Source organism: Nerophis ophidion, unplaced genomic scaffold (assembly GCF_033978795.1).
Source record: "Nerophis ophidion isolate RoL-2023_Sa unplaced genomic scaffold, RoL_Noph_v1.0 HiC_scaffold_258, whole genome shotgun sequence".
Taxonomy (NCBI): domain Eukaryota; kingdom Metazoa; phylum Chordata; class Actinopteri; order Syngnathiformes; family Syngnathidae; genus Nerophis; species Nerophis ophidion.
This window is the reverse complement of record NW_026907180.1, coordinates 52,625-72,500: the sequence shown is the minus strand read 5'-3', so window position 1 is coordinate 72,500 and position 19,876 is coordinate 52,625. Positions and strand designations below refer to the sequence as shown.

At 42.5% G+C, this 19,876-nt stretch overlaps 1 protein-coding gene across 1 annotated transcript in view; it reads right to left on the bottom strand.

Moving 5' to 3' along the window:
• LOC133547900 (uncharacterized) overlaps positions 1 to 12,965 on the bottom strand; it is a 14,462-nt gene extending 1,497 nt beyond the window's left edge. The window contains exon 1 of the mRNA XM_061893385.1: positions 10,378 to 12,965. Coding sequence (XP_061749369.1) covers positions 10,378 to 10,753 — 376 coding nt within the window. The 5' untranslated portion in view covers positions 10,754 to 12,965. The remainder of the gene's footprint in view (positions 1 to 10,377) is intronic.
• Positions 12,966 to 19,876: the final 6,911 nt, after the last annotated feature.

Here is a 19,876-nt window from a genome sequence, read left to right as displayed (position 1 = left end):
ACTTTATAATTTAAGATCACATGTTTTCTTATTGGTACCTGTTTTTGTGTATTTTGGATCTATGTAAGTCCCGAAAATTTGAAATCAAACCATGGAGGCGTAGCGGAGATATTTATAAAGCAATGTTGCCCTCCTTCATACTTCCTCCAAACAAGCCCCATTTGTAACGTCTGCGGATATCTCCATATGTGGTAATGTTTAGCCCAAAGAGCTTTGCCCGAGTCTGCCATTGTAGTCCGACATTGTCGTTAATAAGTTCCTTCTCTTTCTCTATCCTCTTTTTGTGGAGCAGACAAGCTCACACATGCACATGCATCATCAGCTGTTGCTATTTCAAATACAAAGTAGCGTTTAGTTGTAACTTTTATCTATCAGTAGATTCAATATGAAAGTGCTAAAAACTACAACATGGCTGACTAGGAGCAGATGCAATCGATGTGGAGGCACATAAATATGACCGCTCACAACACACCGCATTTTGAAAACATAATGTATGCAGAATTACAATTACTATTACATGTTATGTAGAACACAAGTAAATGTTTGAAATGTGGGAAAAAAATCATATTATCACCCCTTTAAGGGGCTATCCATCCATCCATCTTCTTCCGCTCATCCAATGTCAGGTCACGGCGGCAGTAGAGCCCAGACTTCCCTCTCCCCAGCCACTTCGTTCAGATCCCAAAGCGTTCCCAGGCCAGCCGGGAGACAAAGTCTTCCCAACGTGTCCTGGGTCTTCCCCGTGGCCTCCTACCGGTCGGAAGTTCCCTAAACACTTCCCGAGGGAGGCGTTTGGGTGGCATCCTGATCAGATGCCCGAACCATCTCATGCAGCGGCTTTACTTTGAGCTCCTTCCGGATGGCAGAGCTTCTCACCCTTTCTCTAAGGGAGTGTCCCGCCACCCGGCGGAGGAAATTACTTCCGGCTGCTTGTACCCGTAATCTTGTCCTTTCGGTCATAACCCAAAGCTCATGACCATAGGTGAGGATGGGAACGCATATCGACCGGTAAATAGAGCGCTTTGCCTTACGGCCAGCTCCTTCCTCAAAACAATGGATCGATACAGTGTCCGCATTACTGAAGACATCACACCACACATCGATCTCACAATCCATTCTTCTCTCACTCGTGAACAAGACTCCTCCACTTGCGGCAGGGTCTCCTCCCTAACCCGGAGATGGCACTCCACCCTTTTCCGGGCGAGAACCATGGACTTGGTGCTAATTCTCATTCCAGTCACTTCACACTCGGCTGTGAACCGATCCAGTCAGAGCTTAAGATCCTGGTCAGATGAAGCCATCAGGACCACATCATATGCAAAAAGCAGAGACCTAATCCTGCAGCCACCAAACCGGGTCACCTCAACGCCCCTGACTGCGCCTAGAAATTCTGTCCATAAAAGTTATGAACAGAATCTGTGACAAAGGGCAGCCCTGTCGGAGTCCAACCCTCACTGGTCAGTGTCCGATTAACTGCTGGCAATGTGGACCAAGCTCTAACACTGATCGTACAGGGAGCGGACCGCCACAATCAGACAGTTCGATACCCCATACTCTCTGAGCAGTCCCCACAGGACTTCCAGGGGGACATGGCGGAATGCCTTGTCCAAGTCCACAAAGTACATGTAGACTGGTTGGGCAAACTCCCATGCACCCTCAAGGACCCTGCCTAGAGTTCTTCCTGAATCCGAGGGTCGACTATCCGCTGTAGCCTCCTCTCCAGTACAACTGAATAGACCTTACCGTGAAGGCTGAGGAGTGGGATCCCACGATAGTAGGAGAGCCCACCACATATTCCCCAGGAACTACTTCCTCATAGGAAGACGTCTTGGTGGGATTAAGGAGGTCATCAAAATATTCCCTCCACCAATCCACAACATCCACAGTCGAGGTCAGCAGAACACCATCCTCACCATACACGGTGTTGACAGTGCACTGCTTCCCCTTCCTGAGGTGGCGGATGGTGGTCCAGAATCCCTTCGAAGGCGTCCAGAAGTTGTTTTCCATGGCTTCCCTGAACTCCTTCCATGTCAGAGTTTTTGCCTCCAGGACCCCTGAAGCCGCACACGCTTTGCCTGTCAGCACCTGTCCGCTGCCTCGGGAGTCCTATGAGCCAAAAGAACCCAATGGGACTCTTTCTTCAGCTTGACGGCATCCCTCACCGCTAGTGTCCACCAGCAGGTTCTTGAATTACCGCCACGACAGGCACCAACTACCTTGCGGACCCAGCTTCAATCAGCCACCTCGACAATAGAGGTGCAGAACATGGTCCACACGGACTCAATGTCCAACACCTCCCATGTGATATGTTCAAAGTTCTTCCGGATCAAAGTTCTTCCGGAGGTGGGAATTGAAACTCTCTCTGAGAGGAGACTCTGCTAAACGTTCCCAGCAGACCCTTACAATGTGTTTGGGCCTGCCAAGTGTGTCCGGCATCCTCCCCCACCATCGCAGCCAACTAACCACCAGGTGGTGATTGGTAGAAAGCTCCGCCCTTCTCTTCACCCGAGTGTCTAAAACATGAGGCCGCAAATCCAATGACACAACTACAAAGTCGATCATGGAATTGCGGCCTAAGGTGTCCTGGTGCCAAGTGCACATAAGGACACCCTTATGTTTGAAAATGGTGTTTGTTATGGACAATCTGTTATGAGCACAAAAGTCCATTAGCAAAACACCAGTCGGGTTCAGATCCGGGCTGCCATTCTTCCCAATCACGCCTCTCCAGGTTTCACTCGGGGGAGCACTTTCCAGTACTCCCTAAAAGGGTGGGTACTCTGAATTAGGGCTGGGCGATATAGCCTTTTTTTTATATCTCAAATTTTTAGGCCATATCGATATATATCTCGATATTTTACCTTAGCTTTGAATTAACACTTGATACATATAATCACAGCAGTATGATGATTGTATGTTTCTACATTAAAACATTCTTCTTCATACTGCATTAATATATGCTAATTTTAAACTTTCATGCAGAAAAGGAAATCACAACTAAGTCAATTGACCAAAAGTGTATTTATTCAACAGTTATTAAGCAGTGGCACAAAAATTCATGTCATTTCCAAAACAGAAAGTGCAAGATTGTCAGAGAAATTTTAAGTTTCAAATAAAAATTAGCTGCATAATAGGAAATCAAATAGTGTTCATCCTTCGCTATGTGGTAGGTTACTACAGGCGTTATTAAATTCAATTTATTTCATACGGTATTGATGTGGAAAAGTTTGCCTTGGCTTTTTGATGGTGTGGGCGTGTGGCACCGAACGGACATGTTGATATGCGAAGTAAGCGCTCTTCACTCTCTAGCAGGTGACTTCAAATGATATATAGATAGATAGATAGATAGATAGATAGATAGATAGATAGATAGATAGATAGATAGATAGATAGATAGATAGATAGATAGATAGATAGATAGATAGATAGATAGATGGATAGATAGATAGATAGATAGATAGATAGTACTTTATTTTTTACTTCAGTATCTAGCAATCAATCAATCAATATTTACTTATATAGCCCTAAATCACTAGTGTCTCAAAGGGCTGCACAAACCACAACACAAATAACTACGACATCCTCGGTAGGCCCACATAAGGGCAAGGAAAACTCACACCCAGTGGGACGTCGGTGACAATGATGACCGAGTGGGACGTCGGTGACAATGATGACTATGAGAACCTTGGAGAGGACGAAAGCAATGGATGTCGAGCGGGTCTAACATGATACTGTGAAAGTTCAATCCATAATGGATCCAACACAGCCACGAGAGTCCAGTCCAAAGCGGATCCAACACAGCAGCGAGAGTCCCATTCACAGCGGAGCCAGCAGGAAACCATCCCAAGCGGAGGCGGATCAGCAGCGCAGAGATGACCCCAGCCGATACACAGGCAAGCAGTACATGGCCACCGGATCGGACCCCCTCCACAAGGGAGAGTGGGACATAGGAGAAAAAGAAAAGAAACGGCAGATCAACTGGTCTAAAAAGGGAGTCTATCTAAAGGCTAGAGTATACAAATTAGTTTTAAGGTGAGACTTAAATGCTTCTACTAAGGTGGCATCTCGAACTGTTCCCGGGAGGGCATTCCAGAGTACTGGAGCCCGAAATGAAAACGCCCTATAGCCCGCAGACTTTTTTGGGGCTTTGGGAATCACTAATAAGCCGGAGTCCTTTGAACGCAGATTTCTTGCCGGGACATATGGTACAATACAATCGGCAAGATAGGATGGAGCTAGACCGCGTAATATTTTATACGTAAGTCGTAAAAAATTAAAGTCACATCTTAAGTGCACAGGAAGCCAGTGCAGGTGAGCCATTATAGGCGTAATGTGATCAAACTTTCTTGTTCTTGTCAAAAGTCTATAGCAGCCGCATTTTGTACCAACTGTAATCTTTTAATGCTAGACATGGGGAGACCCGAATATAATACGTTACAGTAATTTCACGCCGATAATATAATTATAATGGGGGACTTTAATATCCATATATTACGGCGTGGCGCAGTGGGGGAGTGGCCGTGCGCAACCCGAGGGTCACTGGTTCAAATCCCACCTAGAACCAACCTCGTCACGTCCGTTGTGTAATGAGCAAGACACTTCACCCTTGCTCCTGATGGGTGCTGGTTGGCGCCTTGCATGGCAGCTCCCTCCATCAGTGTGTGAATGTGTGTGTGAATGGGTAAATGTGGAAGTAGTGTCAAAGCGCTTTGAGTACTTTGAAGGTAGAAAAGCGCTATACAAGTACAACCCATTTATCATTTATATGAATACCCCATTGGACCCACCGTGCGTGGCGCTCCAGACTATAATTGATAGCTGTGGTCTTACACAAATAATAAATGAACCGACGCATCGCAGCGGTAATACGATAGACCTAGTGCTTGTCAGAGGTATCACCGTCTCCAAAGTTATGATACTCCCATATACTAAAGTAATGTCCGATCATTACCTTATAAAATTCGAAGTTCAGACTCATGTTCGGCAAGCTAATAATAATAATAACTGCTATAGCAGCCGCAACATTAATGCTGCCACAACGACGACTCTTGCGGACCTACTGCCCTCGGTAATGGCACCGTTCCCAAAGTATGTGGGCTCTATTGATAACCTCACTAACAACTTTAACAACGCCCTGCGCGAAACCATTGATAGTATAGCACCGCTGAAGTTAAAAAAGGCTCCAAAAAGGCGTACGCCATGGTTTACTGAAGAAACTAGAGCTCAGAAATGATTATGTAGAAAGCTGGAACGCAAATGGCGCACGACTAAACTTGAGGTGCACCATCAAGCATGGAGTGATAGTTTAATAACTTATAAACGCATGCTTACCTTAGCTAAAACTAATTATTACTCAAATCTCATCCGCATTAATAAAAACGATCCAAAATTTTTGTTTAGTACAATAGCATCGCTAACCCAACAAGGGACTCCTTCCAGTAGCTCCACCCATTCGGCAGATGACTTTAGGAAGTTCTTTAATAAGAAAATTGAACTTATTAGAAAGGAGATTAAAGACAATGCGTCCCAGCTACAACGGGGTTATAGTAACACAGATACGATTGTATATACGGCGGATACTGCAAATATCCAAAATAGTTTCTCTCGTTTTGATGAAATAACATTAGAAGGATTGTTACAACGTGTAAATGGAATAAAACAAACAACATGTTTACTTGACCCACTTCCTGGGAAACTTATCAAGGAGCTTTTTGTATTATTAGGTCCATCAGTGCTAAATATTATAAACTTATCACTTTCCTCGGGCACTGTTCCCGTTGCATTCAAAAAAGCGGTTATTCATCCTCTCTTTAAAAGACCTAACCTCGATCCTGACCTCATGGTAAACTACCGACCGGTGTCTCACCTTCCCTTTATTTCGAAAATCCTCGAAAAAATTGTTGCAAAGCAGCTAAATGAGCACTTAGCGTTTAACAATCTATGTGAAACCTTTCAATCCGGTTTCAGGGCAAATCACTCGACTGAGACAGCCCTCGCAAAACTGACTAATGATCTATTGCTAACGATGGACTCTGATGCGTCATCTATGTTGCTGCTCCTCGATCTTAGCGCTGCATTCGATACCGTCGATCATAATATTTTATTAGAGCGTATCAAAATACGAATTGGTATGTCATACTCAGCCCTGTCATGGTTTAACTCTTATCTTACTGATAGGATGCAGTGCGTCTCCTATAACAGTGTGACCTCGGACTATGTTAAGGTAACGTGTGGAGTTCCCCAGGGTTCGGTCCTTGGCCCTGTACTCTTCAGCATCTACATGCTGCCGCTAGGTGACGTCATACGCAAATACGGTATTAGCTTTCACTGTTATGCTGATGACACCCAACTTTACATGCCCCTAAAGCTGACCAACACGCCGGACTGTAGTCAGTTGGAAGCGTGTCTTAATGAAATTAAACAATGGATGTCCGCTAACTTTTTGCAACTTAATGCCAAAAAAACGGAAATGCTGATTATCGGTCCTGCTAGACACCGACCTCTATTTAATAATACAACTTTAACATTTGACAACCAAATAATAAAACAAGGTGACTCTGTAAAAAATCTGGGTATTATCTTCGACCCTACTCTCTCCTTTGAGTCACACATTAAAAGCGTTACTAAAACGGCCTTCTTTCATCTCCGTAATATCGCTAAAATTCGCTCCATTTTGTCCACTAAAGACGCCGAGATCATTATCCATGCGTTTGTTACGTCTCGTCTCGATTACTGTAACGTATTATTTTCGGGTCTCCCCATGTCTAGCATTAAAAGATTACAGTTGGTACAAAATGCGGCTGCTAGACTTTTGACAAGAACAAGAAAGTTTGACCATATTACGCCTGTACTGGCTCACCTGCACTGGCTTCCTGTGCACTTAAGATGTGACTTTAAGGTTTTACTACTTACGTATAAAATACTACACGGTCTAGCTCCAGCCTATCTTGCCGATTGTATTGTACCGTATGTCCCGGCAAGAAATCTGCGTTCAAAAGACTCCGGCTTATTAGTGATTCCTAGAGCTCAAAAAAAGTCTGCGGGCTATAGAGCGTTTTCCGTTCGGGCTCCAGTACTCTGGAATGCCCTCCCGGTAACAGTTTGAGATGCTACCTCAGTAGAAGCATTTAAGTCTCATCTTAAAACTCATCTGTATACTCTAGCCTTTAAATAGACCTCCTTTTTAGACCAGTTGATCTGCCGCTTCTTTTCTTTCTCCTATGTCCCCCCCTCCCTTGTGGAGGGGGTCCGGTCCGATGACCATGGATGAAGTACTGACTGTCCAGACTCGAGACCCAGGATGGACCGCTCGTCGGGACCCAGGATGGACCGCTCGCCTGTATCGGTTGGGGACATCTCTACGCTGCTGATCCGCTTGAGATGGTTTCCTGTGGACGGGACTCTCACTGCTGTCTTGGAGCCACTATGGATTGAACTTTCACAGTATCATGTTAGACCCGCTCGACATCCATTGCTTTCGGTCCCCTAGAGGGGGGGGGTTGCCCACATCTGAGGTCCTCTCCAAGGTTTCTCATAGTCAGCATTGTCACTGGCGTCCCACTGAATGTGAATTCTCCCTGCCCACTGGGTGTGAGTTTTCCTTGCCCTTTTGTGGGTTCTTCCGAGGATGTTGTAGTCGTAATGATTTGCGCAGTCCTTTGAGACATTTGTGATTTGGGGCTATATAAATAAACATTGATTGATTGATTGATTGAATCGAGGCGAGACGTAACAAACGCATGGATAATGATATCAGCGTCTTTAGTGGACAGAATGGAGCGAATTTTAGCGATATTACGGAGACAAAAGAAGGCCGTTTAAGTAACGCTTTTAATGTGTGGCTCAAAGGAGAGAGTTGGGTCGAAGATAATACCCAGATTCTTTACCGAGTCGCCTTGTTTACCTGTTTGGTTGTCAAATGTTAAAGTTGTATTATTAAATAGAGGTCGGTGTCTAGCAGGACCGATAATCAGCATTTCCGTTTTTTGGCGTTGAGTTGCAAAAAGTTAGCGGACATCCATTGTTTAATTTCATTAAGACACGCCTCCAGCTGACTACAATCCGGCGTGTTGGTCAGCTTTAGGGGCATGTAGAGTTGGGTGTCATCAGCATAACAGTGAAAGCTAACACCGTATTTGCGTATAATGTCACCTAGCGGCAGCATGTAGATGCTGAAGAGTGCAGGGCCAAGGACCGAAGCCTGGGGAACTCCACACGTTACCTTAACGTAGTCCGAGGTCACATTGTTATGGGAGATGCACTGCATCTTATCAGTAAGATAAGAGTTAAACCAAGACAGGGCTAAGTCTGACATACCAATTCGTCTTTTGATACGTTCTAATAAAATATTATGATCGACAGTATCGAAAGCAGCGCTAAGATCGAGAAGCAGCAACATTGATGACGCATCAGAATCCATCGTTAGCAATAGATCATTAGTCATTTTTGCAAGGGCTGTCTCCGTAAAGTGATTTGCCCTGAAACCGTATTGAAAGTTTTCACATAGATTGTTAGACGCTAAGTGTTCATTTAATTGCTCCGCAACAACTTTTTCGAGGATTTTTTAAATAAAGGGAAGGTGAGACACCGATCGGTAGTTTACCATGAGGTCAGGATCGAGGTTAGGTCTTTTAAGGAGAGGATGAATAACCGCTTTTTTGAATGCTAGGGGAACAGTGCCAGAGGAAAGTGATAAGTTTATAATATTTAGCACTGATGGACCTAATAATACAAAGAGCTCCTTGATAAGTTACCCAGCAAGAGGGTCAAGTAAACATGTTGTTTGTTTTATTCCATTTACACGTTGTAACAATTCCTCTAATGTTATTTCCTCAAAACGAGAGAAACTATTTTGGAGGGCAGTATCCGCCGTATATGCAATCATATCTGTGTTAATAGAACCCAGTTGTAGCTTGGACGCATTGACTTTAATCTCCTTTCTAATGACTTCACTTTTCTTATTAAAGAATTGCATAAAGTCATCAGCTGAGTGGGTAAAGCTACTGGAAGGGGTCCCCTGTTGGGTTAGCGATGCTACCATACTAAACAAAAATTTAGGATCATTTTTATTACGGTGGATGAGACAAAGTATGTAAGCATGCTAAAGGTAAGCATGCTTACCTTTAGCTAAGGTAAGCATGCGTTTATAAGTTATTAAACTATCACTCCATGCTTGTTGGTGCACCTCAAGTTTAGTCGTGCGCCATTTGCGTTCCCGCTTTCTACATAATAATTTCTGAGCTCTAGTTTCTTCTGTAAACCACGGGGTACGCTTTTTTGTAGCCTTTTTTAACTTTAGCGGTGCTATGTTATCAATGGTTTCGCGCAGGGCGTCGTTAAAGTTGTTAGTGAGGTTATCAATAGAGCCCACATACTTTGGGAATGGTGCCATTACCGAGGGCAGTAGGTCAGCAATAGTTGTTGTTGTGGCCGTATTAATGTTGCAGCTGCTATAGCAGTTATTATTATTATTAGTTTGAAGAACAAGCGTCTGAACCTTTTATAAGGTAATGCTCAAATTTTATAAGGTAATGATCGGACAATACTTTAGTATACGGGAGTATCGTAACTTTGGAAACGGTGATACCCGTGACAAGCACGAGGTCTATCGTATTACCATTGCGATGCGTGGGTTCATTTATTATTTGTGCAAGACCACAGCTATCAATTATAATCTGGAGCGCTACGCACGGTGGATATTAAAGTCCCCCATTATAATTATATTATCGGTGTGCGTCACTAAATCGGCAACGAACTCTGAGAATTCATTGATAAAGTCCGAATAGGGCCCTGGGGGGCGGTAGATAACAGCCAGGTGTAGAGGCAGCGGTGTGACAGACCTCATAGTAAGCACCTCAAACGATTTATATTTATTATTTATGTTAGGACTAAGGTTAAAGTTTTTGTTGTATATTAGTACGACCCCCCCACCCCTTTTAAGGGGACGGGCAATACGCGCATGTGTAAAGTTAGGAAGACATGCCTCATTTAGCGCAAAAAAGTCGTCTGGTTTAAGCCAGGTTTCGCTGAGACCGATGACGTTAAGATTGTTGTCTCTGATGATATCATTAACTAACAACGTTTTGGGAGACAATGATCTTATGTTTAAAAAAACTATATTATAGGTAGTGTGCTGTTTTAGGGATTTTTTGATCAAGTTATCCGTAGTGGCAATATTAATAATGTTGTGTTTATTATGCCCAGTGCATTTAGTATAATTACGACCATATCTAGGAATTGATACGACGGGAATTTTCCGATTGTTTGTTTGTTGCTTGTATAAACTGAACGTATCATGGTTTGCCACCTCAGTAGAACGCATGTCTAACTCTGAAACAATCAAAGCAGAAAAAACTTGTTCTAATTTAAGTGACTCCTTACCCAGACCAGTAGTCTCGCATCTTCCATTTAAATCCGGCTTCAGGATGGAGGGAAGTGGTGTTCTGTGGGGATTAGCCTTTAGCTTTGTTTTTAGCCCCGCTCGGCATCCGCGTTTCCGATCACACCGCTGGCGTCTCCTCCGTAGGCGGCCCAAGCTGGTACTATACTCCGCTGCTTCACAGGCCGCTAGATGTATCCGCCGAAGTATTCCCGTGCTAGTTAGCAGGTCTAGCAAGCACGCGTCTATCAGTCCAAAACAGCCCGATCTGTCCACATTCAGAAGTGTCTGGCGGTCGTAAGTGATCACAGAGTGACCACGATGTGAGCCAGCCATGAAGTTTGCAGAATTGTCCGGTATTTCTGCCAAATGTTCCATCTTTAGCAAGAGCTCCGCGATGTTGCAGCCCGTCAGGGCCCCGCCATCTTGAAGTAGAGTTCCTTCAGGAAAATTAAAAATGCTACATATTAGCCATAATGCTACTTTTTGTAGCAAGGCTTGTGCCGCATGCTTGACTTATTACGGTTGTCTGTTCGACATATTCCCACTAGAAGCCAAACCATCGCCAGACTATGGACCCCCTGCTGTTTTTTTTAGGAATTAATTATTCCTTCATTCGTTCGCACCGTCTTTTTTTCGTATTACCACTCGCACGGCTTCGCTAGCATTACAGCTAACGTTACCAAAGCTGCTACCTCTCTGCTCCGCGAGTGCGTATACGTATGTTATGTATGACGTGACAGTATGTGACCTATGTAAGAAGGTGCGCTTACTGCCTGTGAGAAGGAGAGACAGGAAAGAGCAAGGAGAGCATGCAGTGTCATTCCCGCAGCTAAAAGCAACTGCGTGAGAATGTATACTCGAATATCACGATATGGTCATTTTCTATATCGCACAGAGACAAACCCGTGATATATCGAGTATATCGATATATACTACTCTGAACTGCTGTTTGGTGCGTCAGCACAAACAACAGTCAGGACCCGTCCCCCCAACCGAAGGCACAGGGAAGTTACCCTCTCGTCCACCGGGTTGAACTCCAACGTGCAGGCTTTGCACCCCAGCCCGTCGCCTCTCACTGCGTACAGCGCCAGTGTGGAAGAGAGTCCAGTCCCTCTCGAGAGAACTGGTTCCACAGCCCTTGCCGTGCGTCGAAGTGATATCCAGCCGGAACTTCTTACAAACCCCGTTTCCATATGAGTTGGGAAATTGTGTAAGATGTAAATATAAACGGAATACAATGATTTGCAAATCATTTTCAACCCATATTCAGTTGAATATGCTACAAAGACAACATATTTGATGTTCAAACTGATAAACATTTTTATTTTGCAAATAATCATAAACTTTAGAATTTGATGCCAGTAACACGTGACAAAGAAGTTGGAAAAGATGGCAATGAATACTGATAAAGTTGAAGAATGCTCATCAAACACTTATTTGGACATCCCACAGGTGTGCAGGCTAATTGGGGACAGGTGGGTGCCATGATTGGGTATAAAAACAGCTTCCCAAAAAATGCTCAGTCTTTCACAAGAAAGGATGGGGCGAGGTATACCCCTTTGTCCACAACGGCGTGAGCAAATAGTCAAACAGTTTAAGAACAACCTTTCTCAAAATGCAATTGCAAGAAATTTAGGGATTTCAACATCTACGGTCCATAATATCATCAAAAGGTTCAGAGAATCTGGAGAAATCACTCCACATAAGCTGCATGGCCGGAAATCAACATTGAATGACCATGACCTTCGATCCCTCAGACGGCCCTGTATGAAAAACCGACATCAATCTGGGCTCAGGAAAACCTCAGAAAACCACTGTCACTAAATACAGTTTGTCGCTACATCTGTAAGTGCAAGTTAAAGCTCTACCATGCAAAGCGAAAGCCATTTATCAACAACACCCAGAAACGCCGCCAGCTTTGCTGGGCCTAAGCTCATCTAAGATGGACTGATGCAAAGTGGAAAAGTGTTCTGTGGTTTGACGAGTCCACATTTAAATTTTTGGGGGGAAATTCTGGACGTTGTGTCCTCCGGATCAAAGAGGTAAAGAACCATCCGGATTGTTCTAGGCACAAAGATGCAAAGCCAGCATCTGTGATGGTATGGGGTGTATTAGTGGCCAAGGCATGGGTAACTTACATATCTGTGAAGGCACCATAAATGCTGAAAGGTACATACAGGTTTTGGAGCAACATATGTTGCTGTCCAAGCAACGTTATCATGGATGCCCCTGCTTATTTCAGCAAGAAAATGCCAAGCTAGGTGTTACAACAGTGTGGCTTTGTAGTAAAAGAGTGCGGGTACTAGACTGGTCTGCCTGCAGTCCAAACCTGTCTCTGATCGAAAATGTGTGGCGCATTATGAAGCGTAAAATACGACAGCGGAGACCCCGGACTGTTGAACGACTGAAGCTCTACATAAAACAAGAATGGGAAAAGATTCCACTTTCAAAGTTTCAACAATTAATTTCCTCAGTTCCCAACGTTTATTGAGTGTTGTTAAAAGAAAAGGTGATGTAACACAGTGGTTAACATGCCCTTTCCCAACTACTTTGGCATGTGTTGCAGCCATTAAATTCTAAGTTAATTATTATTTGGAAAAAAAAATCAAGTTTATGAGTTTGAACATCAAATATCTTGTATTTGTAGTGCATTCAATTGAATATGGGTTGAAAAGGATTTGCAAATCATTGTATTCCGTTTATATTTACATATAACACAATTTCCCAACTCATATGAAAACAGGGTTTGTACTTCGCGCACTAGCTCAGGCTCCCCCCCAGCGAGGTGACATTCTACGTCCCAAGAGCTAGCTTATGTAGCCGAGGATGGAACCGGCAAGTGCCCTGCATTCGGCTGCCGCCCCGCTCACATTGCACCCGACCTCTATGGCCTCTTTGGGCTGTGAACGACCTGGCCACATGGAGAGAGGCCCGGCCACCAGGCGCTCACCATCGTGCCCCAACTCCTGGCCTGGCTCCAGAGATGGGCCCCGGTGACCCGCGTCCGGGCAAGGGAAAAGTGTTGTATTTCCTTTAAACAAAATAAATTGATGTGTTTTGGTTTCCGCGTTTTTTTAGTGATGTTTGTTTTTTTATATATATATATATACAATCAAATCCACTTTATAGCACAATTCAAAAAAACAATAGACGTTTCACAAAGTGGTGCATAGACGTTGAGGCATACAGAACAGGCCAAAAAGTTTGGACACACCTTCTCATTCAATGCATTTTTTTTACTGTCATGACTATTTACATTGTAGATTGTCACTGAAGGAATCAGAACTATGACTGAACACATGTGGAGTTATGTACTTAACAAAAAAGGTGAAATATCTGAAAACTTGTTTTATATTCTAGTTTCTTATAAATAGCCACCCTTTGCTCTGATTACTGTTTTTCATACTCTTGGCATTCTCTCAATAAACTTCAAGAGGTAGTCACCTGAAATGGTTTTCACGTCACAGGTGTCATAGTTTTGATGCCTTCAGTGACCATCTACAATGTAAAAAGTCATGAAAACAAAGAAAACGCATTGAAATGAGAAGATGTGTCCAAACTTTTGGCCTGTACTGTACATACTCGGAGAGTCAATAATATAAAACCTCCATCCATCCATTTTCTACTGCTTTCTTCCCTTCGGGGTCGCGGGGGGCGCTGGAGCCTATCTCAGCTACAATCGGGCGGAAGGCGGGGTAAACCCTGGACAAGTCGCCACCTCATCGCAGTAATATAAAACATTTAACTATAAAATAATAAATACATAAAATACATCAGAGGAAAATAATATTTAACTAAAATCTCACAACTCTTATGCTGTTTTAAAAACCAAAGAGTAAAAATGTGTTTTAAGACGTGATTTAAAACTCATTAAAGAGGGAGCCGTCTGAATAACAATAAGGATATTGTTCCAAAGTTTTGGAGCCACAACAGAAAATGCAAGATGGATTTTAAACAGGTTTTTGGTATGACAAGAAGAAACTGATCAGCTGACCTCAGAAAACTCATAGGGGTGTACATTTTTAAAATGTATGAAATTGTGGTGCTAACCCGTTAAGAGATTTAAAAACAAACAACAATATTCTAAAATGAATTCTAAAATGAACTAGGACCCATTGAAGGGATGCTAAAATGGGAGTAATGTGTTCAAGTGCCAGTTAAAAGGCGTGCAGCAGCATTTTGGACTAACTACAATCGAGCGATTAAAGCCTGGTTCATTCCAACGTCAAGGGAGTTGCAGTAGTCCAAGTGTGATGAAATAAAAGCATAGATTACCCGCTCCAAGTCTATAAAAGAAAAAACGGATAAAATTTTTGCTAAATGTCTTAGCTCAGTGGTCCCCAACGGCTCGATTGGTACTCGATTGGTACCGGGCCGCAGAAGAATTGTTTATTATTATTATTTATTTATTTTTTTTTTTTTTTTATCAAATCAACATAAAAAACACAAGATACACTTACAATTAGTGCACCAACCCAAAAAAACCTCATGACTAAACAAACAAACAACAACAACAAAAAAACGCCGGGCCGCAGGACAAATTATCACGCGTTGACCGGTCCGCAGCTACAAAAAGGTTGGGGACCACTGTCTTAGATGATAAAAACTAGATCGTACAACGGAGGTAATCCCCTGTTCCAATTTAAAATCATTGTCAAACTTACAAACCCCGTTTCCATATGAGTTGAGAAATTGTGTTAGATGTAAATATAAACGGAATAAAGTGATTTGCAAATCATTTCCAACCCACATTCAGTTGAATATGCTACAAAGACAACATATTTGATGTTCAATCTGATAAACTTTTTTTTTTTGCAAATAATCATTAACTTTAGAATTTGATGCCAGCAACACGTGACAAAGAAGTTGGGAAAAGTGGCAATAAATACTGATAAAGTTGAGGAATGCTCATCATACACTTATTTGGAACAACCCACAGGTGTGCAGGCTAATTGGGAACAGGTGGGTGCCATGATTGGGTATAAAAACAGCTTCCCAAAAAATGGTCAGTCTTTCACATTGTCATTGTCATGTCATTTGCCGTCATGCCCTAAAAATTGTCATTGTCATTGCCGTCGCGTCAGTTGCTGCGGTTGCAGTGGTTAAATTTGAGCCCTGCATAAACTAATATCATCATAAATGACGTTCTGTAAAATTTGAATGCAAAAAAAATATTTATTTGAAAAATATTTCTACTCTTCTATCTTTGTCACATCCAAGAAATACGTTTTAAGACTGCTACGAGTCTGTTAAACAAAACTCCCCACAAAGACGCTCCCTTCGACAAAGAATGACCAACTTTCTGCCTACTAAACAGCAACTGGCTATGAAACAACAAAACTGTTTGCGAGCATAACATGGATATTTCCAGCCCTGATGCAAATTTAGCAGCAGAAAGGGCTAAATTTGCATCAAGTTAAACAGATCTGTAATTACAAAAAAACTCTCGCCAGAAGTTAGATAAACTGAAGCTTTGACAAAGATTGGAAATAGATTCCAAGTACAAATATATCTATTTATCACGAGGCCATTAAGAAGCTATGTTACAGAAAGGAATACCTTGCCAATAACAAGATCTGATTGGTCAGTTACAGCTCATGTTATTCTATTCTGTGAAATGTCTTTTATGTTGCACGATTGCAACAAGAAAAAAATTCTAGTTTGTGAACCGGTTCTCAAACACTGGCAATAAAAACTATTCTGATTCTGATTCTGATTCTGATTCTGATTCTGAGCTTGTTAAGCTAGCTAAACAGACGTGCCCATGAAACTTCTCTGTCTCTTCAAAGAAATGAAGAACAGACTTTCTTCCTTACCCACTGCTGAGTAATGTCAATGTCTGGTGACTCAAATTTTGAGGGAAGCAGAACATTTGGAGCAAAGATGAAGAATGGAAAATTAAGAGGAACTACATTGAAGTTCTAACTTTGACACAGAGACCTTTGTGAGCGAAACAACTGAGGTATACTTTTCTCATTCTAATACACGCACACACACACACCGGCACACACACGCACGCAGACACACACACACACACATACACACACACACACACACACAAACCATGTCTACACAAAATAATGAAATAAACTTGGACTTTGCACCTCTGGCTGCCAAGGCGATTAGCGGCCGGTAATCTGAACTGTGTTCTTTGTACTATTGGCTGGTGGGAAACGTCTCTATCTCTTCTCTGCAAACTCGAGTACCAACAGGAAGGAGAGAAAGAGGTAGAGGGAAAAAGAGGAGGAGGGGAAAACTAATCCAGATACTGCTCTATTTTGCATTCCTGCTGTCCCAGGGAAACATAGGACAAAAGGCCCTGGAATCTGGGCTCATTCAAATCAGATGTTAGTCTTTGGACCTGAGGGATGATACTGTACAGCTACATTTAGGTCAGCAGGGTTTTACACTGGCCCTTTTTGCAATATTGCGCTGCATGGAAAAAAAACTGCCAAATGCAAACATTTCATGTTACTTTTTGTCATGACTACACCACCCATTATTAGTTGTAGTTGCAGATTCTGCATTTTGCTGATGAGCTGATCGGTGCTACTGTAAAACCAAACGTTTTATAAGAAAGCAAAACTTGATATTTGTAAAAGTCTCTCTTTGTAACTCAATCAAAAACATGTTTGGGCCTGAGATAATCAGTTTTCATATCTGCTATGGAGGGTTTAGCAAAAGGTGTTGGGGAAGAGAGACAATTTGCTGGATATTTAGCAGCATAACTGGAAAACTGTGAAACCGATTTCTGTGAATCATTGGAACAGGTTCTAATGCTGGCCAAGAAATTGTTTGAGTGGATTTAACTATCATTCGCAGCGTCACAGTGCTCAGGTTGTATCCCATGTGAACTATAGAGATTTGCTTAAAGTGATGGTCTACCTTACGAGAGAGTTCATGGCTGGTGCTCAATTCGTGATGCTAGGTGCTTACACACGTCACAGCTATTAACAGAATTTCAAGGTCCTTAGGAAAAATTGCTATACGTCAAGTTACTCAAAACACGATTTTTGCTTTTTAAAAATTAAATCCGCTTTGTGCAGCTAAAATGGATTGAATCAAAAAAAATATGAATGACAATAAAAACAAAAAAAGAAGCCACACAATTGTGTGCTGCATTCAAAGGATTCTTTAAATGTTGATAGCCTTTGTGTGCTATTACCACATCATCAACTTTTAAATGTAACTTCCCAGGATGCAATTCCTAAATTTGGAGATGAAAAGTCTGGTCCACACAAAACAGCTAACGAGCTTCTTCTCCCTTAGCTGGGATTACCGCTACTCCCAACTTCTGACCATTCAAATTGACCTCAGACCTCTCAAATATACAAACAGTGGTACTTCCCAATTACTTCTCTTACATTTAGTAATATGCTAGCCACTAAGCTAGATGCAAATAATTAATCTGTTTTTCTGCTGTTAATTCGTTCCGCATGCAAGTACAAAACCCAAAACCAGTGAAGTTGTCACGTTGTGTAAATCGTCAATAAAAACAGAATACAAAGATTTCCAAACTTACTTATTTGAACTTATATTCGATTGCATACACTGCACAGACCAGATATTTAATGTCTGAAATGAGAAACTGAATTTATTTTGCAAATAATCATTAACTTAGAATTTAATGGCGGCAACACACTGCAAAAAAGTTGGCACAGGGACATTTTTACCACTGTGTTAAATCTCTACTTTTAACAACACTCAGTAAACATTTGGGAACTGACAAAACCAATTTTTGAAGCCCTTCAGGTGGAATTATTTCCCATTCGTGCTTGATGTACAGCTTAACTTGTTAAAAAGTCTGTGGTCTCCGTTGTCGTATTTTACGCTTCATAATGCACCACACATTTTCAATGGGAGACAGGTCTGGACTACAGGCAGGTCGGTCTAGTACCCGCACTCTTTTACTACGAAACCACACTGTTGTCACACGAGCAGAATGTGGCTTGGCATTGTCTTGCTGAAATAAGCAGGGGCGTCCATGAAAAAGACATTGCTTGGATGGCAACATATGTTGCTCCAAAACCTGTATGTACCTTTCAGCATTAATGATGCCTTCACAAATGTGTAAGTTACCCATATCTTGGGCAATAATACCATCACAGATGATGGCTTTTGAACTTTGCACCTATGACAGTCAGGGTTATTTTCCTCTTCGGTCTGAAGGAAGCGACAGCCATAGTTTCCAAAAACAATTTGAAATGTGAACTCGTCAGACCACAGAAAACTCATTTACTTTGCATCAGTCCATCTTAGATGAGCTCGGGCCCAGCAAAAGGTTTCTGGGTGTTGTTGGCTTTCGCTTTGCATAGTAGAGACAAACTGTAGTTACTGACAGTGGTTTTCTGAAGTTTTCCTGAGCCTATGTGGTGATATCCTTTACACACTGAAGTTGTTTTTTGGTGCAGTACCAACTGAAGGATCGAAGGTCACAGGCATTCAATGTTGGTTTTCGGTCTTGCCGCTTGCGTGCAGTGATTTCTCCAGATTCTCTGAACCTTTTGACGATATTACGAACAGTAGACAGTGAAATCCCTAAGTTCCTTGCAATTGCTCGTTGAGAAAAGTTTTTCTTAAACTGTTGGACAAATTGCTTGCTTGCGCATTTGTTCACAAAGTGGTGACCCTCACCCCATCCTTGTTTGTGACTGACTGAGCATTTCATGGAAGCTGCTTTCATACCCAGTCATGGCACCCACCTGTTCCCAAATAGCCTGTTCTGAATCAGAATCAGAATCAGAATAGATTTGATTGCCATTGTTTGAGAACGGGTTCAAAAACTAGGAATTTTACTTGGTGCAATTGTGCAACATAAAACACATAACACAGAACAGAATAACATGAGCTGTAACTGAGATATCAGATCTTGTTATTAGGGTCCGCCCTGCAATGGCAAAGGACATCCATGTCCTTTGCCATGCAAGGACCCTATTGAATCTGCTGCGTTTTATTAGGGTCCGCCCTGCCAGCAAAGGACATCCATGTCCTTTGCTAAGGCAAGGACCCTATTGAATCTGCTGCGTTTATTATTAGGGTCCGCCCTGCCAGCAAAGGACATCCATGTCCTTTGCTAAGGCAAGGACCCTATTGAATTTGTAACGTTTCTTATTATTATTATTAGGGTCCGCCCTGCCAGCAAAGGACTCTGTCCTTTGCCATGGCAAGGACCCTATTGAATCTGCTGTGTTTTATTATTAGGGTCCGCCCTGCAATGGCAAAGGACATCCATGTCCTTTGCCATGCAAGGACCCTATTGAATCTGCTGCGTTTTATTATTCTTCATTATTATTCTTTCTTCCGCAACGATACTCGCCAAAGCGCTGTATTTGACCCAATGACCATGCCTCAAAGCACACCAAAATTGACACACGCGTCGGTGAGGAGTTTCTTCCCAACATATTAGGGAGCCAAACCAGAAAAATCAAAATTGCGCTCTAGCGCCCCCTAGGAAAAAAAAAAAAAGAATTGCTTGTAACTTCCGGTAGGAATGTCGTA